General features: G+C 37.2%; 1 protein-coding gene across 4 annotated transcripts in view; it reads left to right on the top strand.

Moving 5' to 3' along the window:
* The window catches only part of RCOR3 (REST corepressor 3), a 40843-nt gene that overhangs the window by 325 nt on the left and 13665 nt on the right, over positions 1-26853 (top strand). For 2 of the 4 annotated variants that reach the window (XM_087827806.1, XM_087827805.1), the window contains exons 2-9: positions 312-368; positions 8647-8724; positions 11943-11995; positions 13591-13752; positions 15239-15363; positions 16069-16147; positions 21389-21607; positions 23153-23230. In XM_087827806.1, the coding sequence (XP_087683932.1) occupies positions 312-368; positions 8647-8724; positions 11943-11995; positions 13591-13752; positions 15239-15363; positions 16069-16147; positions 21389-21607; positions 23153-23230 (851 nt within the window). Of the gene's footprint in view, positions 1-311; positions 369-8644; positions 8725-8893; positions 9276-11942; positions 11996-13590; positions 13753-15238; positions 15364-16068; positions 16148-21388; positions 21608-23152; positions 23231-26853 lie in introns of those variants that run through there. The other 2 variants (XM_087827807.1, XM_087827808.1) reach the window with 2 other exon arrangements.

Here is a 26853-nt window from a genome sequence, read left to right as displayed (position 1 = left end):
CGAACTCCCGGTGCAGTGCAGCAGCACCCCCGCGACCCCTGTCCCTCCGCCCTCGACCGATACCCCGCCCTCGCCGCCCCCCCGGCCCCCCCGCTCCCCGCCCCCATCCTCTGCCATCTCCCGGAGCGCCCGGAGTTAATATCTTCCCAGCCACCCGCCGCTTCTTTCCAGATCCCTCCAGCAATTTTTATATTTTATTAAGTGTCTCTTCCATTTTCTCTTTTCTTTTTATTTCTTTTCTTTTTCTTCTCTCTGTCTCTCTCTCTCGCTCTCTCTCTCTGTCTCTCTCTCTTTTTGGCATTGCTTTGCAGATGTTGGGATGAGAGTCGGAGCTGAATACCAAGCCCGGATCCCTGAATTTGATCCAGGTAGATATATTTGCTTAGGCAAAATACTATCTCCCCTTTTCTGGGATTGGTTTAGGGTGGCAGGGATAGAGGGGGGAGGACGGGGTGGGGGTCCGGGTGTGCCATTGGGAGGGGATGCGGCGCTGGGAGGGGATGCGGGGCTGGGATGGGCAGGCATCTCCGGCGGGGAGGCTGTCAGGCTTGGCAGGGCTGTGACACAGGGCGTGTGGGCAGATGTGCGCTTTGCAAGGTTAACATGGTTTCTTTGGAGGCTGCTTGCCCGCTGGGGGCATCGCCCTTCTGCCCCCTGAGCTCGGGCGAGGTCGGGGAGAGCAGAGGGAGACGGCCCTCGACCGATCGGGGGTCCGAGGTCCAGGGAGGGCGATTGCGGGGCCGTAGGCTGCGGGAGAGCCTGTGGGGGCCGTGCGTAAGGATCATGCCGATGCCAGTTGCCAGTGCACCGGCCTCGGGAGCGAGGCGGCGGATGCCCAGGCTGCTGTCACCGCTGAAAACCCAGGGCGAGAGCCTTCCCCGGACCCGTGCGCCCCAGGGGTTTTCTTTTCTTTCTTTTTGGGTAGGTGGTGTAGTCTTGCTCGAGACAGCTCTGCGGAGTGTGGAAGCCCGGGAGAGAGAGGGATGGGGGAAGGGGGCGGGGAGAAGCCCGGGGCGCGCACCTCGCTCCCGAGCCAGCCCTGGGAAGTCAGACCACAGGACAGGGGCGGCCGCTGCCAAGGAGACATTTTCTCCCGGAGCAGCCAGGTTCCAGCGTCCTCTGCCAGCCCGGCTTGCGGGCTCCCTGTCTACTTTTCTACAAACAGGCTCCCTGGCGGTCACGGGGCTCCAGCCCGGACGGGGATTGGGCGAGAGTTCCGCATATGGAGGCGCCCTCGCCGGAGCCTCCCGCGGCGGAGCGCGTTTCCTTCCCCCACCCCGCCCCAGACCCTCTGCAGGGCAGGCTTTGCACAGACTTTCAAGGGGCTGGGTTTGGGGTCAGGGGCTTTTTTTGTTTTTTGTTTTTTTGCCCGCTCCTAATAACATTGCCTCCGTGTCTGCCTCTTGGAATCTGTGTTAGATATTAGTAGGGCTTAGTTGTATTTTCTTGGGGGGAACAGCCTGTTTCCTTGCTTGTAGGGCATAGCTGGGTATTTCCATTCCTCCGATACCCCTTAGGCAGTGCAAAATGATGTTCACCAACCACAGAAAGAGTTTTAGGTAGCAGCTCGTCCTGTTCCAAGAGAGAAGGTAAAATAATGGGTGTTAAAAAAGAATTGTCCGTGCAGGCTGTTTTTCAAAAGGTAAAAACAGCACAAGGGTGTTCACTAGATCTGGGTTGCCCTCTAAATGACATGGCTCTTAATGCATTTTATTCGAAAACTATCGTGGGCGCTGGTGGGCTTCAAATAATTTTAAATGTAGCTAGTAGGTGAATGGCACTTCCACATTGCTGTTTGTCTCAGGTTTTAGCTAGAGAGATGGAAAGAGCATGCTTTGGCTTCAGGGAGATTGGGTTCATTTCCCAGCTTATTTTTTATGCTCTGAGCAAGTCTTCCCTGAGCCTCAGTTTCCCTAGTTATAAAATAAAAAAATATTTCATGGAATTCTTACCCGGATTGTATAACTGGGAAATTATTCAGTAAAGGTTAAATTTCATAATTAAGAGTGATTCTGCATACATTGCCCTGTTAGGTTATATTTCATAGACAGCTATATACAGGTTGATTAAGGGTCTTGTGTTGAAAAGCCAGATTTCATGCTGGAACAAATTTACGCATCATGGCCTGATCGCTGTAAAGCATTTTTTGTTTCATAATAGACTAAATATGAGAACAAACTTCAAAATTTGAAAAATAATTTAAAAGTGCAGAAGGCTTTTTTAGGTGGTCTTACATGGCCACTATTTGGATTATCCAATGTACTGGATCATCATATTTTGAACCTAAGAATATTTGTGAGGGGGGGAAAGTCACTGAAATATTACTACTTTTTGAAGTTATATCTTCAATTTATTTACTCAGACTATAATTGATACTCTTTATTAGAATAAGGGAGTGAACCTGCAACCCAGATACCTCCCCTTGACCAGAGCAGGAATATGCAGCCCTTGTGTGCGCAGGCAGCGCTCTAACCATTGAACCACACAGGCCAGGATAGCAGTGTACTCATGAGACTGGGATGGGTGAGAGACATCCCTTTTTATTTTAGTGGGAGGAGGGCATTTATCAAGAAAGAGATCAGAAGTAGAATGAGCACATAGCTTAGATCCAGGTAAGTTCAGGCAGATTGTCTTGGAAAAGAGAACATTAGAGAAGTTGAAGGTCTGAATTTGATTTCTGTAAAACTTATTCATGCTTACATACTCCTTGGAAAGCCTTGGTTTACCCCAGTATGAAGTTGGTGAATTAAGTATATAATTCAGAGCCTAGTATATAAATGGTAGAATTTTAAAAAATATTTGGAGTATCTTACTATTTTTGATATTAAGTTCTTTATATAGAATATTTGTTCCATGATACTTATATTAAAAGTCTTAAAAGAAATAGATTTTTATTTCTGTACTTATTTTGAAATTTGCTATTAGTGTGGAAATCCTAGCTTATCAAAATTACACACTCATCCCTCGGTATCCAATGAAGATTTGTTGCAGGATCCCTGAGGATACTCATCCTTGAATGTTCAAGTCTCCTGTATGCTAAATCATCTCTAAATTACTTATTACACCTACTACAATGTAAATGCTTTGTAAATAGTTATACTATATTGTTTAGGGAGTAATGATGAGAAAAAAACTGTATGTGTTCAGTGTAGACACAGCCATCATGGGCTTAACTACGTAGTACACATCTCCAGCAGCATTCTATTTTGTTCCCAAATATTTTCGATCTCATGGTTGGTTGAATCTGCAATACCATGGAAATAACTGTACTTTTGTTTGATAGTTGTTGGTTTTTCATTTGGTCTCATATTTTACCAACTTCAGTTAGGATCTAAAAAATTTCTAAGGGATTAAACTTTTAAGTGTTGCATTTAATATTTTTAAAAACTGTTCAATAATTTTATTTTCAGAATGTCATCCCACTATCATCTTTTAAAATTGTGGTAGCTTGCTACCTAGGTTTTGGTTGGTTGGGTGGTTTTTTAATTCAAAAGTTAGGATCTAAGGCTTGGTTATTTTGTTTGTGAGTCAAATTTGATTATCAGTACTATTCATGAATATCAGACAGTTTTGAGATAGAATCTTCATTATTGTTACAGATAAAAGCAAAATAAACATTGGGTTTGTGTCCTTTATTTTAGTTCATTTTGACTTTTGTAATGGAAATGGTGAAACGTGATTGGATGCAAAGCATCCTGGAGAGTAAATTGTTTTTAATAATACAAGTTACTTTCTAATGTTCTGTTATAGCAGAGGAATTACGTTTAATTTGTCAGAAAAACTAAAAGGTCACTTCAGCTATTCAATCTCATTTTCAAAGGGTTGGTGAGAGTGGGCATCAGCCATTTGTGTTGGAGTCCCATGAGGTTTCATTCATTCATACTTTTATTTGGTTGATAATGTGGGAAGAAGCCCCTCCAGAGTAGAGAAAGAAAGGAATTAAGAACTGTTTTCATAAGCATATACTAGGGATAATAAGTCTTATATAATTCATACCATTTGCCAGCTACTTTGTATTAATACATTTAATTTTTGAACAACTCTGTGAAGTAGGTACTCTCATCCCTTTTTTAAGATGAGTTAAATTGAGGCACAGGCAGATTAAGTAAATTTGCTCAAGGTAACAAAGCTAGGAAGTGGCAGAGCTGGGGTTCAAACTTGGAGTCTGGTCTATAATGGTTACACTCTTAATCATTATACTAAAATGTATCTCATTTTCTGTGAACATCAGTCATCTCCTAGGCCTAGTTGACACATAGGTGATTGAAAACACTGGAGTCCAGTTCAATGGTTAGGGGAAGAACACTGTGAAATGCCTAATTAGGTGTTTTCTGCTACCAGACACGATTATTCTACAAAGGCACTCATACATCCATGTTCGTAGAGCTCTTGGTCCCTTAGTCCCCACAGCTTGAGTGAGTGCCAGTTTCTGTCAGATCAAGCCTTTAATTACAATGCTAAGAATTTTGGGGGAAACTTAACTATTACTCTTCATGGGGAAAAGTATTTTTTTAAAAGTTTATATTTGTTTAAGAAGAGATATTTAATGAAGATATTTTAATTCAGGCCTTCTGTAATGCAAGAATCAGATGCAGGGAAATATGTTTAAATATTAAGCATGATATACTATTAAGACTTCAGACAATGCAAACCTTTGTTGCAGTCTATAATTAAGTAGGATTTAAATTATCTTATTGTCACAATTCATTGTGGAAGAAGCAGTCCCACATTAAAGGACTGAAGTTTAGGATACTCACTTGAACTAGCAATAGAGTTTATTAAGTAAATAAAGGCTCTGACAAATTTAGATAGGATGTCTGTATTATTTCCATTGAATGATTTGGCTCTTTGCTTTTGTGCTTTTATTTTATGTGGTTGAAATTAAATATATATTTTATTTTATTTTTTAGCAAGAGAAAATAACAAAATATAATAAATATATATGTATGGGAACCCTGCATACATGAGAGAGTCAGAGACCTACATGCAGGAGAGGGTCAGAAATAGACAGGGGGATTGAGGTATAAAACATTCTGATCTAGGGATGAGGGAATGAGTCTTGGGGGCTTTAAAGGATCATTGCAGGATGTTGAGAGCTGATACTCAAGTAAATAAGTTTGCCCTGCCAGGTAGGTGGGTCGAAATGGTTATCGCTGATGATCTCTTATGGACAAGGCCTCTAATTCAGATTCTTCTAGGTATTTGGCGGGGGGGACGGACAAGTTTCTCCTGAGCCTGTGGCTAAAGTTGCCTTCAGTTCAAAACAATCTACATACCATAGGGGCACATCTTGGGGTGACTCATCTGGACCCCCATAGTTCCCTCCTCCAGAATTTGGGTTGGTAGATTGTTCTGTAGATCATTAAACCAGTATGTGTCTTGAGAAAATTTCAGTTTAAGTTAACAGTTGTGTCTCATTTCAGGAGGTGGTGATTCAGGTGGGCTCCCAGAGTTAAGCCCATCGTGCAAACAGTCTGGTATTTAAAAGTCATCTTTATGAAAACAAAAGAAAACAAAGATTAATGATTGGAGCAGACTATATAATCTCGGTTTTTGAGTTCTGAAGGCAGGCAGTTGAAAAGATTTCTAGACGTCTGGCTCGAAGCACCTTCAGGTGGAGTGAAGGCAGGCAGTGACAGTCTCAGTCTCCTGGGCTGCAGTTTGAATGTCTGGTGATCTTTCTGCAGCAGGCACAGAAATTGTCCATAGATGAGCTGTGGTTGTGATTTTTCTGAGGTTTGCATCAAGTTGTCCCACTTTAGTTTTCATGGCCTTGGAAAGAGAGCAGTGATAGTGCTTAATGATTCCAAGTCTAAGGGTGGGAAAATGAAAATGTTAGTGTGGAGGGTTGAGTTTTTAGGAAAACTAGAAAAATTCAGAGTCTAGTCCAGTTTATAGGTAGAAATTAAATATTTTTAAAAATTCAAAAGACAATGAACAGCACTAGAATCTAATTCACAAAGGTGTATTATGGTTTCTACTGAAACAATTTTTCTCTCTAAAATCACCTCCATCTTTACCAAAGGTCTAGCTGGTAACCAAATTAAGACTTAATTTATTTGTAAAATGAATCTAGTTTCAATAAACTTGGCCTAATTGTATAAGTCCAGCAAGAAAAGTAATTAACCACATAGGCTCTTTCAACTCTGCTGGAATTTTCCAATAAGGACTCTTCCGACTGAGCTTAAAAAGGCCTCTCAAGGCTAGGAAGCCAACCGGCATATTTGCCATCAGACTTCTGCAATACCCCTTCTCAAGGTACCCAACGTATCCTGAGGTTCTTTCCTTGAATCTGCCGGTGAGCAACCTTTGTTCCTTACCTGGAAAGACTACTGTGAATCATATAAGCAAGGTACCAAGCTGTTTTTCCAAGGGGCTTTTATTGGCTTCCAAAGTCAATTTTAATTCTTTAAAGCTTTCTGGTCACATCTGAGCCTGTGCATGTTTCTCAAATGTTACATTCCAGTCAAAGCCTTGTGTCCTCTTATAAAGAGAACTGATTCTTATTGAACTTATGCAAACCAACATATTGCCTTGAAAATAAAAATACTCATTGAGTTTCCAAAGTCTGGAGGGATCAATTAAAGAGAGAACAGAATGTTTCAATACTGCTTACAAAGGTGTAATTTTCTAACTTGCTCTAGGTCACAGGTACTTTAAAAGAAAGAAAAATATTCCTTATATGTGGAAAACAAGATTTTAAAAATCAGCATTTCAAATAAAAAGTCATAAAATTGTCACCCTTCTCATCTGTTCATTCAGTTCTGTGTAATTAAACTTGTTCTGCTTGAATCCACTTTTTCCATTAGTTCTCTCAACCTTGCCTGATAATTGAGGGTAATAGGGTCAGTCATAATTCCAAGAGCTTGCAAGTCCGTCCATTAAAGTTCATGTGATTTGCTCAGTGAAGTGGCTGCCCCAATCACTAGAGATTTTGGAAGGTATACCCCAGGTGGGAAACGTTTTCTAACAGTTTCTTTGCCACTGTGAGGGCATCAGCCTTGTGGCAGGGGAAAGCTTTAACACTTCCAGAATGAAGTCCAGCTTAAGTGTACTATGGTGGGTGAAGGAATGCAAAAACTTAAAACATACGGGGGAGCCAGGAAGAACCTAGTGGTCACCTTGGGTTCCCCGTAGCCCTGACTGTTCATTTAATTTTCCAGTCATTGTTTACCCATCTTAATTAAATATATTTTAATACTGACATTTTTAAAAGACATTGCAATTTATTTTCATTGAATATAAATTTTAGATAATGTACTTCTGACTTCCATTTTCCTAAATTCTTAGCTCCTATTTTTGTCTTCTTTTATTAAAGATGCTTGTGACAAAATGTGATGAGTTTTGCTTTTAGATTTATTTTGTAATTATGGTTTTTCTAACACTTTGTTAGTGTTCTCTCATTTCTCTTTTCTCCATGCTTAATTTTTCCTTTATGGTAAAAGATACAAATTTTAAAAATAATTTTAGCTTCATATTTCACTAACAGTGTATCATTCTCTAAAATTTGTTGAGTATACAACAGTGATGTATGATGCTGCTTCAAACATAAAAATAAGTGATATTAAATTATTGCTTGATAACTTCTATATATTGAGATGATAGTAGTAGTTCCTTTACCCCTGGAAATGAATGTTCTGTGTTCCAAATATCTTTTAACTTTGTAAATTATTACAGTTTAACCTCAGAATTCTGTTAATGTTTTATGTGAATAATTTTGAAATTCTAGCCATTAGTTGCTGGTAGCTCACAACACTTTATGAAAGTTAATTATGACATGCTCAAAAACAAGTCTTCTTAAAATAGGTGGCAACAGTGCTTCATTTGTTGCTAGTTTTAATTAACTTGAATGCACCTAAGAATAAAGAAGCTAGGAAAAGACCAGACTCCCTAGGCCTGCCCTTGGCTCTGGGATAGCTTTGTCAGGCATGCATCCATTCTGTCTGTTCTTAATTTACATGCAATTTCAGCAGAGCTTGATTTTTCTGACTTTTTAGATTATAAAAAGTTAGAACTAAATTAGAAACAGCAATAGTGTGCTTCTAGATTAGAGGTAGACTCTCAGGTTACTTTAAGGAGAAATAGCATTATTAACTTTTACATTTTTTTACTTTGTTTTCTTCTTACACAGAGCACATTTATAAATATAAAGTGTAATAAAGTCTAAAAGGGAATAGCTGGCAGGCTTCTAGCAAAGAATAAGATTAAATAAAAACTATATGAGGCAGATACAAATATTTAAAAATTACAGTAATCTTGGCCCATTTAGATATAGGACAAAACAGTTAACTTACCACCTGAAGTATTCTCCATGGTTTTAGAAGAGTTTTTAATGACTCCTAAGTAATGTATACAAGATTAAGTCAGTTATTATCCATAAAGAAGTAGGAGTGTGTAATGTACTAAAGAAAATCTTTTTAATTTAAAGGGAGTATGCTTCAGTGTTTATGAAATTTTCTTCATTTTCATAAATGGGATATTTAATATATTTAATGTAAATCTGTTTTCCTTTATTTTCCCATACTTTGTTTCTTTGCCCTCTTTTGCAGGTACTATAATAAAATAGAAATAAACTAACTTTGTTTACACTCATTTTGAATGTAAATAAAAATCTATCATATTCAAAGTAATTAATTTTTTCCCTAGGTGCTACAAAGTACACAGATAAAGACAATGGAGGAATGCTTGTATGGTCTCCATATCACAGTATTCCAGATACCAAATGTAAGTTTTCTGAAATTGAACATTTATGTCGATAGGGATCTATTAACCAATTCAAAATGCAATTTATATTTGTTTTTGGGTCTCTTAGCTTCTCATAAGAAAAAAGTTTGTCTTTGTTTTGTTTTTTTTGATGGAGGTTTTTATATTAGAATGTTTTTCCTTTTGAAAGGTAGTGGGTTGATCATTCCAATTTGTGTCAGGCCCAGGAAGACAGAGGAAACCTAGGATCTGATGGCATTGCTGCTTAAATCCTCAAGCAGGGGAGGGAGTTACTATGTAGACATCTGCACAGGCTTTTCCTCAGTGTATGGAGATGTAAAGAAATGCCTTCAAACTTCAAAGAGCCCACTATCATTACCATTTTAAAGAGGAAAGGGGAAAGAACTGACTTCAGCAGCCATCAATCAGGTCATCTTTGTGCTCTCCATTTCTGGACGGAGACCTTCTGGATCATTGACCATGCACTTCTTGAATCATGGTGTGGCTTTAGACTTCAATGTGATGTAGCGGACCTGATCCTTTGCGGCACATCAGATATAGGAAACGTGCAGGTAACAAAACTAAGATCCCCATCCCTCCATTTAGTTATCATTGAATTTACTAAAAAAAAACCCCCACTGAACAGCTTAATTCTAGCAGCTGTAAAATAAACTTGTCTTTTAAAAATATTTACTAAATCTTATAGCTGTCCCTGATGGTTTATTTAGTCCCACGAGTAATGATCATGTAATAGTCTAATTACCCTTATTGATGCAATAAGAGAACTAAAAATTGAAAACTGAGTAATATTCTGCATACCTGGTCATACTTCCTGTTTAAGCACTTTAGAGCACCAGCAAAAGGTCTAGCTGGTAATCTAGGAATTAAATGCTCTTGAGGCATTCTTAAACAAATACATGAAATTACGTTTGTTCTGGGACTATATACTGAGAAACCCGAAAGAGAATGGTGGGTTTCTCTGGTTCAATCCTCATACGCAACGGTTTTCATTCATAAACTGAGTATCACGGTGTCATTGGCTTTTGCTGTTTTCACACTGTTTTTATACAGTGGTGTCTTTCTTAGCAAAGTGGTGAACAGAATTCAGAAAGCCACCATTTCCTGGTAGTATGATGCCCATGTGGCATATCCACCTGAAGGTCTAGGGCTATGCATTGGAATCACTCGCGGGAACTTTAAAAAATAAACTCTGTTGACATGTGGTCTCTATCAAACCAGTTCAATCAGAATTTTCAGAGGTGGAACCTGGACTTACTTTTTATTTGTTTAAAGTTTATTATTATTACACTTTTAATCCTTACCCAAGGATATGTCTTTATTGGTTTTACAGAGAGAGGAAGGGAGAGGTTGAGAGAGAGCAGTATTGATGTGAGAGAGAAACATTGATCAGCTGCCTCCCAAGACCCTTCCATGCACCAGGCAATGCTCCAAACAACTGAGCCACACTGGCCAGGGCTGGACTTACGTTGTTTTTTTTTTTTAATTTTAGAGGAAGAGAGAGAGGGAGAGAGAGAGAGAGGAGAGAGAAACACCAATCAGTTCCCTCGGGCGTGTGTCCCAACTGGGATTAAACCTGCAACCTGGGTATGTGCCCTGACCGGGAATCGAACCCGAGACCCTTTGGTGAGCAGGCCAGCACTCTAACAACTGAGCCACACCAGCCAGGGCTGGACTGACTTTTTAAAAGCTCCTCCATTTGACAAATCTCAGAGGGAAGGTGGGGGTGAGTGGGCGAGGGGGGAGATTAACCAAAGAATTTAAATGCATAAATACATAACCCATGGACCCAGACAATAGTGTGGTGAAGGCTTGGAGTGGGGGGGGGTATGGGGTAGAAGGGGCTAATCGGGGAAAAAAGGGGACATCTGTAATTTTTTCAACAATAAAGATAAATTTTAAAAAAAGCTCCTCCACTGATTCTAATGCATAGCCAGGGTTAAGAACCACAAATTGATTGGTATTCTTTAGCCTTCTATTTATAGGACTATAAGACATTTTTGTTAAAATTAGTCAGCATATATTTAGACCTGTCATGTGTTTAAGTGCTATGGATTCTAAACAAAATACAATATTTTGGATTTCTTGTACCAAAAGCTTACAATCTTAGGGAGGTGTAATAATATCTATAAAAGATAGTTGTTATTCTAACAGCATTATTTTTATAATAAACATTCATATATTAATCTGTACTGTACTGACTAATAATGATAACAAATTTTTAAAAAGTAATTAAAATGTGCTAGGTGCTATTCTGAACACTTTACATGTATTAACTCATTTAATCCTAAGAGGAAGGTACTATACTATTTTTATCACCATTTCCAATGCGGAAACTGAGGTACAAAAAGGTCAAGTTTAATTGCCTAAAGTTAAAACACTAGCAATAAGGCTGAGAATCAGGCTCAGGTAGACTAGCTGTTCGAGAATCAGAATTCTTAACTACTGCTTCTCAAAAATGTGCTTACAGAATACATATATAATAATGTAATAATATAATAACATAATATTAATATATATGGATCAAGAAGGACTATATAGACCTCACATAAAACAGTCTTGCTGAATGTGAAGTAGCAGACTTCTCAGCAATGAGGCCTTGAAATAGCCAGTGATCATCACTGGAGCTGTGCTTATCTAAATAATAGGAGGATGAGTGAAACTGGAATATTCAGACATCTTTTGTATAGCTAGCAGGAAATGCTGAAGAACATTTTAGGGATACTGAAGCATATCTAAATATGTTGTTACTATGTATAGCTGGCAAAATGGGAAGGTAAAGGCTTTGGGCCAACTCTAAATATGGTATGGGATCTTAAATAGCTAAGTGACTTCAAATAAAGACTGCAGCAGAAAAATCAAGAACTTATCTAATATTTTACAGTGTAATTAGGCTCTATTGGCTACTCACAGGTTGATTTTTTTTACATTCAAAAATAATTATAGTAATTGAATTGAATAGGTATATGCTATATGGTCATAGAAGTAATACTAAGTAAAATTTCAAACCAAGTGAACTTCTGATCCTGTTCATAGAACTAAAAGTCTTTTTTGTAACATTTCATGGGAATTGACTTTGGCTATTTTGTTACCCCTGGAATATAAATTCGTAAATTCTGCATTGTTAAAAAAAAAAAAACCCCACCACCAACAACAACAAAAAACGTAGACCTGGGCAAATGAAGTAAAATAATTAATTATATTCCATTGTTTCATTCCAGTGGATGAATATATTGCAATTGCAAAGGAGAAACATGGCTACAATGTGGAACAGGTATGTAAAGAAACGTTTTAACATTAAGGCTTGCCTCAACATTTACAAATCCAAAGAACAACTCATGATCATTTCTGTCCTAAAAGTGCAGCAGCTCAACCAACTTCAGAGATAGTAAAAGTCCTAGCAAAGTCTTACCTTTGAACATGAAGGATTTTGCTTTCAAAAACATTTGTCTCAAGGGCTTGACCATTTTTCTTTAAATACTTGTTTCTTATTCTACTTTGAGTTTTAAAAGCATCTGAAAGCCTTTAGGATTGCTCTGCAAATGCTTATCCAAAAGGAAAAATTTTTGAGTACACGTAATTCTCTTTGACTTTTTAATCTAAAAGAATTTAACGTTAAACTTAAAGAAATATTTAAGACTTTTCAATTATGGATGAAATAATTCACAAAGTTTTTTAAAAATTAGATAACTTTAAAAGGAGATTTATGTGGCTTATGCTTTATTTATCTCTAGTAATAAGGGGACGAAGAACATGGAAAAATAAAAATGAAATAGAGATTTTTAAATTTCATTTCAACTAAGTATTAGATCGACCTTTATCAGAAGCAGTAGTAAAATAAATGAATTACCGGTAACCTGGATTATAAAGAGCTAACTCTATAGTCAGTAACATGGTTACATAATAAAATCTAAATGTAGTTATCTTTTTTGTGAATTTTGAAGCCCTTATTTATGTATTTTGTTTTTAGGCTTTGACTTTCTATTTGATATTTAAGAAAGTTAATACTTTAAAAGTGACTGCATGTATGTTCATTTTCATCTTCATTTTAAAAGAGTATTACCAAAGTATACAGAAATTAACTTAAAAACTCAATATTGAAAAAGTTGCTAAGTCTCTAAGGAAATAAAACTCTATCCCCTAAATGATATTCAGCACCTTAGTGTAAAGATAAGGGCCTACTGCTTCCTATAATAGAAGAGGAAATTGTGAACTCTTGGAAATAGTCCGTTTCAGGCTTTCCTATGGTTTGCTAATAAAGTCATTGAAGTTATTAATATACCTCATAATAATTCTTCCTGTACATTATGATAATAAAGAACTTTAAAATATATATCTGATAGATTGTTATAATTGTAGTTGAGGTACTCTTACTTCTTAGGACTGTTTAGTCCCTGATATGTTTCTAAAAGGTTAAAACAAGCATTTCTCTACTAGGTATCGACTGAACAGTTCTAGTTTTGTGTTAGAATCGACGGTTTTCATTCAGTTGCTGGTTTACTGCATATTTTTCCTTTTAGCATATTTTTCTCTACACATTGACAGATGAATAAATGTGGGTTAAAAGTCTTGATATGAGCCTTCAGACCTGCGTTAGTAATTATAGTCACTCTCCTCAGCTAACCGTTTCTTAGATTCTGCAGCAGATATGGTATGTAAGAACATTCTCTATTCTGAGGCCCTGATTTAAAAGAAATAAATAAATGAGGTCTGCTACTTAGGCAACCCTGATTAAAAGCCCCAAACTGTGAGTGTATCTTCAGTTGAAGTCATAGGCTTAAGATTTTAATGTAATTTGTGTTTAATTCTCTTAACTGTGATGGAACGTAAATCCATTAAAAACCAAAGGGGATTGATTTCTCTTCAAAGGCACTTGGCATGTTGTTCTGGCATAAACATAACATTGAGAAGTCCCTTGCTGATCTCCCTAATTTTACTCCCTTTCCGGATGAGTGGACAGTGGAAGATAAAGTCCTATTTGAACAAGCCTTTAGTTTTCATGGGAAGAGCTTTCACAGGATTCAACAAATGGTATGGTAATTTTGGTCTTACTGTGATTCATATCTGCATGATATCTTATGCTGATATTAAACACTTCCTAATTACTAATTAGAAAAAATGTCTTCCATTCATTTTAATTTTTTAAAATATTTTGGAAAAGGTTTATTTGCATACAGTCCTATTGTCTACAATCACTCTAATGCATGACAGTTACTTGCTATTTCATTGTGATAAATTAATTTTTATTATGACAAGTATACGTGTAATAGTATTGTTAAAAAAGTTTGTCATTCCAGGAGAAAAGTCGTAATTTCAATTTTATTTTTTAACATAAGGATTTTATTTTATAATTTATATTCCTTTGGCTCTGAAATCAATTTTTAAATATTCAGTAATTCAATATTGCCTAGATGCTGTTGCCTTTTTTTTTAATGGAAGAAAATTGCTCTTTATTTCTAGCTCTTAAATTTTTAGTATTGTGTCAAAACAATATAAACCTGAGAAGTTGCTGTATTAAGCACTTTTAACCTGAATTGATAAAAACTGCATAGTGTTTGCAGATACATCAAAGTGTCTTCCATAATTGAAAAGGAACATTTTTTGTTGTTTTTTTAATCCTCGCCTGAGGTTTTCCCCCCCCATTGATTGTTAGAGACTAACCACCTAGTCACACTTGCCGGGGCTCAAGACGAACATTTTTGACTGCAAGTGTGCATTCTTGTTTTCCTGTATGACAAATCAGTGCATGATCATTAGTCATTTTAATTCCCAAAGAGTTTTATTTGGTAGCTAAAGTCTATTTGCATTATTTATCATTTTAAAACCTGGATTTAAAACAAAATGATTTTTAAAAAATCATTGTTAAGAATTGAATAGCTTTTCTTGAAAACATTGTGCTAACTGAAAGGAGCCAGACATAAAGGTCACATATTGTATGATTCCATTTATATGAAATGTTCAGAATAGGCAAATCCATAGAGATGAGGTTAAGGAGAGGAGGAGTGACTGCTAAAGGGGTAGGGTTTCTTTTTGAGGTTATGAAAATGTTGGGAATTTAGTTGCACATAGTAGTAAATATACTAAAAACCACTGACTTATATACTTTAAATTGGAGATTTTTTATGATAATGTGAATTATATATCAATAAAAAATTCTAATTTACAAAGGGAAAAAATAATTGAGTAACTCTTTAAGGAAAACATATTAAATACAACTGTGCTGGGGACTTCTGAGGCCACTCTCACTGTGTTTGTGATATCTTCCTCCCCTCCCTCAGAACAAATTGGCATATTTATTCAGAAACGTCAGTGTCATAGGTATAATAGGTGTGGGTGGAGTGCTATGACTATAACACACTTTTTATTTATATAATTTATAAAGGTACTCATGAACATTTTTTTAAAATCTATGCCCTTGTTTGCTAAATATCAAAGAATATCAGAAATATTTATTCTGTTAATTGGAGTTTATGAATTAAACTTGCTAATATTAACATGTTTTTTTTTTTTTTTTAAGCTTCCAGATAAGACTATTGCTAGCCTTGTAAAATATTACTATTCCTGGAAAAAAACTCGATCTAGGACAAGCTTGATGGATCGCCAGGCTCGGAAACTAGCCAATAGACATAATCAGGGTGACAGGTAGGTTAGACGCCTTTATATAGTTACTGTATTGGATTGATTACATTTCCTAAGGCAGAAAAATTATCGCAACACTGTAAGTACTTCTTTCTGCTCTGATAGGAAGGGCTGTGTAATCAAAAACCTTAATTATAAGAACTCTCTTCAATTCTTAACTGTTAATCGTGGCCAGCAAACTTTGCAGCTGAGTTATATTTGAGCTGTGTTTGACTGTGATCACAAATGCTTCCTTTTAGTATTGATATATTTAATACTAATAAGTAAATTCTCTAGAAGATGCTCTTTCCACAATTACCTGAGTAACTGAAGTCCACGTTACTGTAGCTGTATCTTTATGGCAGTATAAAATAATTTTGCCTACTGGTTTTTGTGTTTATTTTCTAATGAGAGAACTGAAATGATAAGTATGATATCAAATTAATATATGTGTTCACTTTCCCAAATGGTAGTTCTTTCTAAATATCTTTCCTGTTGGGTCTCTTTTTTCTATAGCTAGAAATGTTTGCTAAAATGATTCTGTATACCCTAAATGTTTCTAAACACTACAGAAATCTAAATTATAAAAGCTCCTCTCTCCAAGGCAGCTCTTGTTCTGTTGGGGAATATTTAGTAAAATTATTAGCAAGGTATATTACCATTTGATAAGAGCACTGGAAAAGAATAAAAAGAAAGGCATAAAGTTCACTAATCTCCATCTCTTCCCAGTGACGATGATGTGGAAGAAACACACCCGATGGATGGAAACGATAGTGACTATGATCCCAAAAAGGAAGCCAAGAAAGAGGTAATGGCGACCGTTAGAGTGCTGGCAGTTCCACACGTCCACTCAGAAAGAAGGAAGGCCACTTCATGTTAAGAAAAATGTTTTTACATAATGACTTAGAAGGTTGTAAATTCCAATAATAATTAGAGTTTTTTGGGGAAGCGTGAACATCTAGAACTCCAATTAGCCAGTAGTTTAAGTAATTTTGGGGTTATCACAACCACTCAGAAGCATCAAAAGCCCTGTCGCAATCTCTGCTTTTTAATCCATAGAAAGGAAATAAAATACCCTCAGATGTATTTGGCGTAAAATTAAGCTTTCTGGTTGTTACCCAATTTTTTATTTTTTAAAACAATTTTTATTTTATTGATTTTAGGGGGAGAGGAAAGGAGAGAGAGAGAAACATTGGTCTGTTCCACCTATTTATGCGCTCATTGATTGATTCCTCTGTGTGCCCTGACCAGGGATCCAACAGCAGCCTTGGCTTATTGGGATGATGCTCTGACCAACTGAGCTACCTGGCCAGGGCCTACCCATTTTTCTTGAAAACGTTTGATGTTGTTGTTGCATATTGTACCAAATTAGAAATGAGTAGCAGGTATACTGACAGCAGTGAAAATCAAAATCTACCTCAGAGGAAAAGGTGGAAGAATCCCCAACTAGCAAAGCACACGTATTCCTCAATGTAATGACAATAACGAGGACTTGAAGTCATTAAGAACAGGCTAAACTGATACACATACTCATTTATTAAGGCAAGGAATTACATAAGTGTAAAAGGTAGACCCAATGTTGATGTGTAAAGGCTTATGAGGTACAAGCAGCTGTGGAATAGTGAAAATAACATTGAAATTGGAGAGACAGAACATGACCTCATCCAGCTTAATGACTCTTACTCCTTTTAAGGAACTCGGGGCCGTAACCCATTCTAGCCATTGTCATCATCTTAAACTCTTTCATCAGTGAAATTGTGAAAATCCTATTCTTACCTCCAGTTGATATTTTACTGTGTTAATATTGCAAAATCGTCTTACAGTTACTCATCCCTTTATTTTTCTACAAATCTGACCTGTTTCCCTGAGCCTAATGATCAGCTACTTAAATTGTTTTCTTTCCAGTATCTTTCACCCTCCCTCATCCTTCTACTATACCTTCCCTAATCCTATCAACCTACAAAACTGGATCAGTCAGCAGGAGAAAGTGGCACAGTCATATAAATTCTTGCTACTTACAAAAAGTAGTTTTCAATCTCAGTGTAGTCCTTAGCACCTCTCAGTTTTTAACCTCTTAAGCCTCAGTTTTTTCCATTGGTAAAATAAAAATAATAGGATTGTTTCGAGAATCAAATATGTGTAAAAGCACTTAGTACTCAGTACATAGTAAATTTTTAATAAAAGTTGCTGTTGTTCTGTAATCTGAGCAACTATTTTGGACATTTATTCCTTTCTACACATCACCTACTACCTCTCACTCCCCTCAAAATCTTGGCAGATAACTTCACCTTCTACTTCATGGACAAAATATTAAGCAGGAACTCCCTTAAATTCCAGTCTTTCCCCTAACCTCTGTTCTACCACAATACCCTTTTCATCTGAGTGTATTTATACTTAGAACATTATACTAAAATATTGTATTTTGCCCACTAAGCTGTGAAGCCTCTGAAGGCAGGGTCTGAGTACATCTCATACCCCTTAGCACTTTACACAGTACTCATTGTTTACTTCCTTGCCAATATTTGATATGATTAGACTTTTAAAATGTTACAGCTCTGGTAACATGAAATGATATTCAGTAATGTCTACTGAATGAACAGTCTGTGCCTGAATGCCTCTCTCACAGAAAGAAAGGTTCCTTCCCTTGTTCTGTATAATTTCACTGCTTGTTCGAGCCTGTTTATCCCTTCCTATCGCCTCTAGGACTTTTCCCATCAGTCATTCCTTCTCTGTGCCATATATTTACCCTTTTCAGTACAGCCCAAAAGTATGCACAGGTCTCCCATTTAAAAACATAACTATCTCTCAACCAGTCTGGAAAACAAACCACTCCTTAGCACTCTTGAGTTAGCCTCAGTCAGGCTTCTTCTGTCCCTTCCCTTCCCTGACTGTTGAGAGGTCATCAGTGACCGCCTAACTGCCACATGAGGGGTTAAAGATTATTCTTTGTATTCTACTTACACTTTTTGTCATTTCATGTTATTGACACCTCCTCCCCCCTTCTTCCTGAAAATCTCTTGACTGTAACACCCTTCTCTGATTTCCTGTCTACCTTTTAAACTGTTGTGTTTCAGCTTTAGTGGTTCCCTCTTTCACTCACTCTACTCATTTTGTTGTTACTTTTCATATTCTCTCAGGTAACTATAAATTTTGCCCTTCCTCTTTGTTCTTCTGTTTGCCTTATTTTTAGGTTCTCAGCTCTGAATTACTTCATCTTACCTCCATGCCGCCAGACTCTACACCACACCTTCCAGTCCATTCTTTACCCTGTTGCCAAAGCAGTCTTTTTAACAACCAAATTTATTGCTTGAAATCTTAGTTTTGTTGGGGTTAGGCACCAAGGTTGACAGTTGTTATTTGAAGATTACTGTTCTCCTGATTCTGATTTCTGTCATTGCTGCAGAGACGTCTGCTGTCAGGCTAGTTATCCTTTTGGAGGTACTTTTTCATCTCTGTCGACTTTTATGATCTCTTCTTTGTCTTTAGTGTTCTGTAGTTTCACTTTGATGTATCTGAGTATGGATTTCTTTTTTAAACTTGCTTTGGATTCATTGTAATTTTCTGAATCCTAGGTCGTCTTAAGTTGTATAAAATTCTCATTTGTTGCCTCTGAATATTGCTTGCCCCTCATTCTCTCTCTCCTTTTCTTCGGGAATCCCTTTAGAAATATAATGGACTTTCATTTGTCTCTTAACCACTCATATTGTGCATCATTCTGTCTTTCCATGTTTCTATACTACATTGTGGCTGTTTTTCTCATGTGTACATTCTAAGCCAACAGTTTTGTTTTTTCAATTCTTTTATTTCTCTTTTTTTTAATCCTCACCCATGGATATGTTTTCATTGATTTTTAGAGCCGGGGGGGTGGGGAGGGGAGAGAGAGAGTAAAACATCAGTGGAGAGAGAAACGTCGATTGGTTGCCTCCCGTACACGCTCCAACCGGGAATTGAACCCACAACCTTTTGTCTTTTAGTGTACGGACAGGCCCTTTTTTGTTGTTGCTTTTAGTGATTTGAGAGACAGGCAGGGAAAGAGAGAGAAATACCAAGTTGTCATTCCACTTATTTATGCATCATTGGTTGCTGCTTGTATGTGCCCTGACCAGAGATCGAACCGACAACTTTTGTGTATTGGGACGATGCTCTCACCAATTGAGCCACCTGGCCAGGGCCTGATTTTGATTTCTTTGTACACATATAACATTTATTGTGTTATTTTTATTTAGTGATGCTAGTATCTACAGTCTTTGCAGGTATAATTCTGTTTTGTTGTTGTTAATCTTCCCCTGAGTATATTTTTTTCCCCATTGATTTTTAGAGAGTGGGAGGGAGGAAGAGAGAGAAAGAGAGAATGAGAATCATCAGTGTGAGAGAGACACATTGATTGGTTGCCTCCTGCGTGCACCCCGACCAGGGCCGGGGACCGAACCGGCAACCCAGGGACGTGCCCTTGACTGGGAATGGAACCTGAGACCCTTTGTTGCTGGGGCCGATGCTCTAACCACTGAGCCACACCGGCCAGGGCAAAGGTATAATTCTATTGTTTGCTTCTCTGTCTCTCACTCACAGGACTTCTGTAAATTTATAGCTGTGATCTCATTTTCCTTGGAGCATATTTGAGAAAAACTTTGAGACCTGGGTTTAAAGTGCATTTTTCTAGAGACTGTTTGCATTTGCTTCTGCTAAGTGTCTGAAAGCCCACAATCCTGAGACACTTAAAATTTTTTATTTTGGGTTTTTCAGGCTAGACAGGTCATAAAAATTTAGTCCTCAAACCTGCTTGAATGTAGGCCTATGGTTGGGGATTCTCAGGGAGACTTGTTTTGGTTTCTTTTCCATTTAGCCAATGATAAGATAGACATGACCCCCTTTAATCATCCTCTGCTTCTGCAGGACGGGCATTTTTTTCTGGTTGCACAATGATGAGGTCCCTTCCAGAGCCCTGGCTTTATCTCCTGTGCCCGCGGTCCACTGAAGCCTGGGCTGTGGGCAGATGCCAACTCCTGCATACTCTTACCCCTCTGGAGTCCTGCTTTCTCAGCATTTCTGGTCTCTGAGGAATTTCCTCACTTCCCTACCAGCTCAGAAATGAATTTTAAAAGACTTTTTTTTAAAAAAGTATTTGATCCAACAGTTTTAGGAGTGCTGTACTAGGAGGTGTTTCCCTGAACATCAAGTCTGCCACGTGTGACTTTGAGTTGGATTTTAAGCAACGAAGTGGATTTTGCTTTATTATATAATTGTTTTATAACTTTTGCTCACAGTTCATTTTCTAAAGAATTGGATTATTAAGTCTGTTCTGCGAAACAGCCTTCAACCTAATGGACACAGTTTCTAATGGATTTCTGTCTCAAAAGCACAAAATAACATATTTTTATATCACACTCTAAGAATATTGCAGGTAATAACGAAACCCTCCTTCATTCACGGTCATCATCATCAGAAATTTCTTACTGTCTTCCAAAATGCAAATTTACATATTGTTTTATTCACAGATGACTAGATTGAAAGTTTAGAAATGTCATGATTAGGGTAATTGTTTGTTTTTTAACCTTTAGTTAGAGGCGTACTTCTCTTTCAACAACTCTAAAGTGAGAGTGAAAAGTTACCTTGTTGTACCAGCTGTCTAATCTACCACTTCTCATAATTCCTGCTTTGCCCCTTTTCTTACTTTCTTATAAAAACTTTGTACTTAATGTGAATAGCATTTTCCCCCCTTTATTGCTTAGGGAAATTATATCCCCTCTGGAAGCAAACAGGAATAGTTTAGAGTCCAACTTATTTTTTCTTTTGTTCAGAGTCCTCTGGGTGTAGAAATCAAACATTTTATTGAGTGGATTAATCAGGAATACATTATGTTGTATGCTTATTTTCCTCCATTTGGTGAGCTGTGTGTGTGTGTGTGTTTGAACTCATACATAATCTGATTGCTTAGAAGTATTTTTCTAGATGTACTTACTCCAGCAGGTACTTCTATTAGTAATAGACAGTTTTCAACTTTTACATGTTAAAAACTAAACGACCAGTTATTCTATCTTTATTTTTCTAGGGTAATACTGAACAACCTGTCCAAACTAGCAAGATTGGACTTGGAAGGAGAGAGTACCAGAGTTTACAACATCGCCACCATTCCCAGCGTTCTAAGTGCCGTCCACCTAAGGGCATGTATTTAACCCAGGAAGATGTGGTAGCTGTTTCCTGTAGTCCCAATGCAGCCAACACCATCCTGAGGCAACTGGACATGGAGTTGATCTCATTAAAACGTCAGGTAGTTTATAAAAGTTACAGTTTTAGTGATTCTGTCCCTTTCGCTTATCCACTTTACCTCAGTAAACAAAATGTTGTAGATTTTTCTCAGTGACCCATTTACATAAGCTTCGTTCTTTAAAATTTACCTTGTTTCCAAATTATAAGATACTTCTGTCAGTTCTAGGTTTGAATCCCAGCATTGCTACCTGTCAGCTCCGGGATCTTGGGAAATAGTAGAATCTCTCTCCACTTCAGTTTTATATCTGTGAGGTGGGGGTAATAATCATACTACTCCAACAGGCTGTTGGGAATTGTTTGAGATGATGCATGTAGATTGCTTAGCAGTGTTTGTCACATTGGAAGGCTCAATAGTGGCTACTCTCTTCATCGTCATCATTAGCACCAGCAGTAGTAGCAGTAGTATTGTAAGAGTATCGTCATCATAATCCAGTAGTGGTTAAGCACCAGGATTCAGACTCAGTGAGCCCAGGTTCTAACCCTGGTTACACCATCTACCTCCGGTGTAACCTTAGGGAGCTGCTCAACTTCTCTTAACTTCAGTTTCTTCATCTTGAAATGTGGATAGTCACGTGATGGTTGAGAGGAATTAAACAAGATAACGTATCGTAAGTCCCTAAGACAGTGCCTAGCACAAAGCAAGTACTCAGTGAATGGTGGTTAGGTCTCTGGCCTTTCTCAGTCTTCTTTTCCCTTTGTTGTTTGTTTGTTTCTGTTATTGTTTAACCCTCGGGTCTAGTTACTCTTCTAAGTCTGTCCTTTCTTGGACAGCCAACCTTACACTATGTGGTAGTGACTTCTGAATCAACTTCTCAAGCTGTCACATTTCTCCCAAGCTCTGTAGCTGTATTTCCAGCTACCTGCTGGACATTTCATCTAACCCCCGAAAGGTTTTTTTTCTCTGTTTGCTGTCTGTTGAAAACATCAGAATCATCATTGATTCATCTCTCACCAGTGTCATTGCCCCAACACACACATATCAAGTGGTAACCAAGTTATGTGAGTTTTATCTCTGAAATTCCCTTTAAATCAAACCCCTCATTTTTAATCCCATCTCTGCTACCCTTGTGCAGGCCCTCACCCCTCTTGCCTGACAATAATTGTCTTGTTGATTCTCCTTGCTCAGTGTGTGACAGGGAGCACCAACAATGATGCTTAACATAAAAAACACCTAACAAATATTATTCACCCTCATCATTGTTATTGGAATAATTGTTATTGATCAAAACATTATGGCAATGAAAAATAGTGATGGATTTTAATTCCTATATATCAGTTATCTTTGGTTATAAGAGACATTATTAAAAGATATGCAATAACCATGATTTGTGTACTCTGTCTATTAATCTATTACATAGATTATATGTATATAAGTGGATGTGTATATAAATTGAATGAGTGGAATATCACACCCTAGGTGTGATAAGTGTCTATCCGCCTGAAACAAAATTTAAGAGGGTTTGTACATACCCTTTTCATTTATTGAGTACTCAGAAATTCACTTAAGTACGGTTCTGATTCATGTTTTGGGTTATCTTTATTTAAGGTTCAGAATGCTAAGCAAGTAAACAGTGCACTTAAACAGAAAATGGAAGGGGGAATTGACGAATTCAAACCTCCTGAGGTACGTTATTGAAGAATATATGTGACTGAGTATGGTGAAGCCTTTTTCTTTGAGTTATCCAGTGTCCAGCTACTCTTTTGGTCACATGTGTTAATACTTTGAAGGTTTAAGGTTTTATAATATGGATAATTTGTTATGTGTATTTTGTCATTTAGATAGTCTTTTGAGACTTGGCTAATGATTTAAGTTAAATCATTTCTTTCCTTTCTGCCTTTAGCAATTCCTGTCAAGCAAAGTAATTAGGAAATACAGCTATACGAGTAGGCCCAGTGCCTGTGAAACTAGAAGGTTATTGATGAGCAAGACAGTACATTCCTGGGCCTGCAGCAGTGTTCACTCAAAGTCCTTTTCTGCTTGTGTGAATTGATAACACAGCAAGAAAAATATCACCAAATATAGAGCTCATTTTAACAAATTTTAATTTTAATTTAAGATATTTGTCTTTTGGCTGAGATTTCCAATTAGGATTTTAGTATGCAAACTTACATTCTTGTACTTATAGCCCTGAGGATATGAAATCTAAAAGCAATATATAAATTGACCATTTTCCCAAATCTTGCTTGTATTTCAACTCAGACTTACTGTTTTGCTATTTGTGATAATTATAGGTGTTAAATGCCCATAAGGCCCAATCAAGTCTTTTAACAGAGCTTCTATTATAAAATCTTTTTTCTCTTTTTTTTTAAGACTCCTGTGTTATGCTTCATATCCTGGACTTGCCTTTCTCTTTATGTAATAATCAAATAATTTTATTTGGTCCTAATGGAACATACCCCACCACTAAATCACAGGTTGAAATATCTACAAATGAAGTATGTGTGACGGGCTGGGTTGAGGCAGAAGAGTGCTTCAGAACTAATGCACCCTATGCCATATTACTCATTACAGTCTTTCAGAAGACAGAATCATGAGGAAGTTGTTTTTGTTTGTTTTGAATAATCTCTTTTGGGAAATGGAAAAGAATGAAATATACATAGACTAATGTTCCAAACCCACAGGTAAACTGACACACATTCTGGTGACATTTATTTATTGAAAGACAGTGTGATACCAAGAATACTACTGTACTTTTTATATTATTGCAACCAAAAAAATTTTGTATTGAAATTATTTTAATTCCTTATTTAATTATGCATTAAAATGCATAAAAGCAAAAAACTTAAAATGCCTGTAATATAAAAATATAACTTAATAATTAAATTTAAAAATGCAGCAGATGTTGAAAACATTATGGGATACCATGAAGAACTTGATGCCAATATGTTTGAAAATTTAAACAAAACTTCGAAATTCCTAGGAAAAAGATGTCTTACCAAAATTATCTTGAAAAGGAAGAAAACCTGAGTAATTTACAATCGTTAAATAAAAGGAAAGAAAAATCAACATTTTTCTCAGAGGAAAACACCACGCCCAAACAATTTTACAGAAAAAGTCTACCAAATTTTCAAGGAAATGATCTTTCTAATGTCAAATTTTCCAGAAAAGTGCGGGACCGCCTCACTCATTAACATCGTATGAAGAAAGACGGGCAAGCATAGTAGCCCTTACAACTTGCCTACGTGCTGCCTCATTTGAGGCTCACAGAACTTCAGGTAGATGAAGCAAATACTAGTGTTTTACACAGGAAACGGCCTCAGAGAGAGTAACTCTGAGGCTCATGTCTAGTAACTAGTGAGCCTCCAGCTATATTTCAGATTCTTAGAGTCCAGTGGAATCCTAGATTAATACCATGCTGCTTCTTACTTTTGGCGGTTTTCATGTAACAGCAAAATCGTATCATACTTTCTCCCATTTAAATGCATTTACTGAGTTAGAAGTTATTAAACATTTGTTATATCTTTTGGTTTATCGTAAAAATAAATCAAAATGAGACAACCACCATCTTAACTCTCTACCATTCGTACATTGAAGTTTGAATATTACTTTGAGGTTGATTTATTAAACTCATATAACTTGAAAATGCATATATGTTTTATCATCTAGAAAATGCCCAACGTACATTTATCGTATCATTCCTTTTGTTTTACGAGGAAGAGCAAACTGAATAGATATACATATTTCAAAATACTAGATTTACAGTCATAGTAAAGACCTTGAAAAATCATGTAATCTATCCCCTTATCTTTAGCTTGGGTAATACCTAACCTGAAGAATTTCTAACCTTAAGAATTTCGCTCACTTTTGGAACAATAGGCTACTAAATGACGTAACTCAACTGGAAGTTAACAGTTACTAAAATGCTTTACTTATTCATTTGGTTGTATTCTTTTCATTTTGGGAAAATTTTGATGAAGAAAGCTCATACTTCGGTAAATATGTATCGATCACTTATTTCATACAAGGCACTTTGTTAGGCCCTCTGGAAAGTGTGTGTTTGGGAAAGGAGGGATGAATAAAACTGAGGAAGAGATGGATTTTTCCATCTGCTTTAAAAAAAAAGAAAAGTTGCAGTCTAGATGTTACAGGAGATACTGATGAAAGTTATATAGATTTATAAGTGAAGTGTTACAGGAAAATAAGTCATTAATTCGTTCTGCCTAGGAACATCAGGGAATGCTTCCCAGAGGGGGGTGTTTCAGCTGAGGTTCGTGGGATTTTTGCACATACAAAAAGGGCAGGCAGAGGGAATCATATGAACAATGGCTTGGTGTTGAGCAGCACATTAAAAATATAAATCCACCGGGAGAAAATAAAAGCATTTTTAAAAACCATCCACAGGTATCCCCTGAGCACTTCTTATGTGCTCATATTGTGCTAATTACTGTTGAGGATTCAGTGGAGTGCAAACCATTCTTTTCTCGAGTAGTTTATTGTCTACTTGGGTAGGCAGACTTGGATTCAGAGGACCAGTGGACACCGCGTAGGAGAGAGATTACAAGGTAGAGCTGAACGGGCCTTCATGATAGAGATCTGTGGGCAAGGGCCATAGTACAAGTCTTGTGAGACCTAGGAAGAGAAGTCTGGTGTGAAGACTTCCTATAGTTTCTTCAATATAGGAAGGAGGTAATAAAATTTTTAATTTCAGAGAAGTTATCCTGTTGGTGTTATACAGGATAATTTAGAAACTTCACAGCTGCTAAAATACCAAGCATATGAGTGATAGAGGAAATGGTAAAGGGGCACCTGGTAGGGCCAGGTATTAGGTGTAGGAAGGGACAGCAGGTGATAAAGAACATTGCGAAGCAGAAATTAGTGTATCTCCTTGAAAGTATGTGAGAGTATTGGGAGTGGTGGCATGTTGAGTTATGCTTTGATTTGTTTTGGGTGGAGGTAATTAGGTGGAGGCAAGGATATTAATGAATCCAGGAAGCAAGAAACTGAGAAAGGCTTTTGAAGCTAGAAATCTGCCCATCCGTGGATGTTTTCATGCATGGGTTGATGACATTCTTTCATTTTGGATGTTGGATGGAATTTTTGGCATTGGTGGAAAGTTCAACTTGGTGACCTTTTCTAACTCTTCCCACTCAGAGATGTTATAAATCTACTAACAAAAATGGGAAAGATACAGAGACAAAGAAATTTATCAGGGAAAGAACACAGTAAAGATGCCGAATACAAGACTAAACTGTGTTTCACGTACTCATAACTGTAAACCTACTTTTGCCCACCCCTGTATTGGATTG

Source organism: Miniopterus natalensis, chromosome 19 (assembly GCF_054644295.1).
Source record: "Miniopterus natalensis isolate mMinNat1 chromosome 19, mMinNat1.hap1, whole genome shotgun sequence".
Lineage (NCBI taxonomy): Eukaryota > Metazoa > Chordata > Mammalia > Chiroptera > Miniopteridae > Miniopterus > Miniopterus natalensis.
This window is presented reverse-complemented; position numbering and strand designations above follow the sequence as displayed.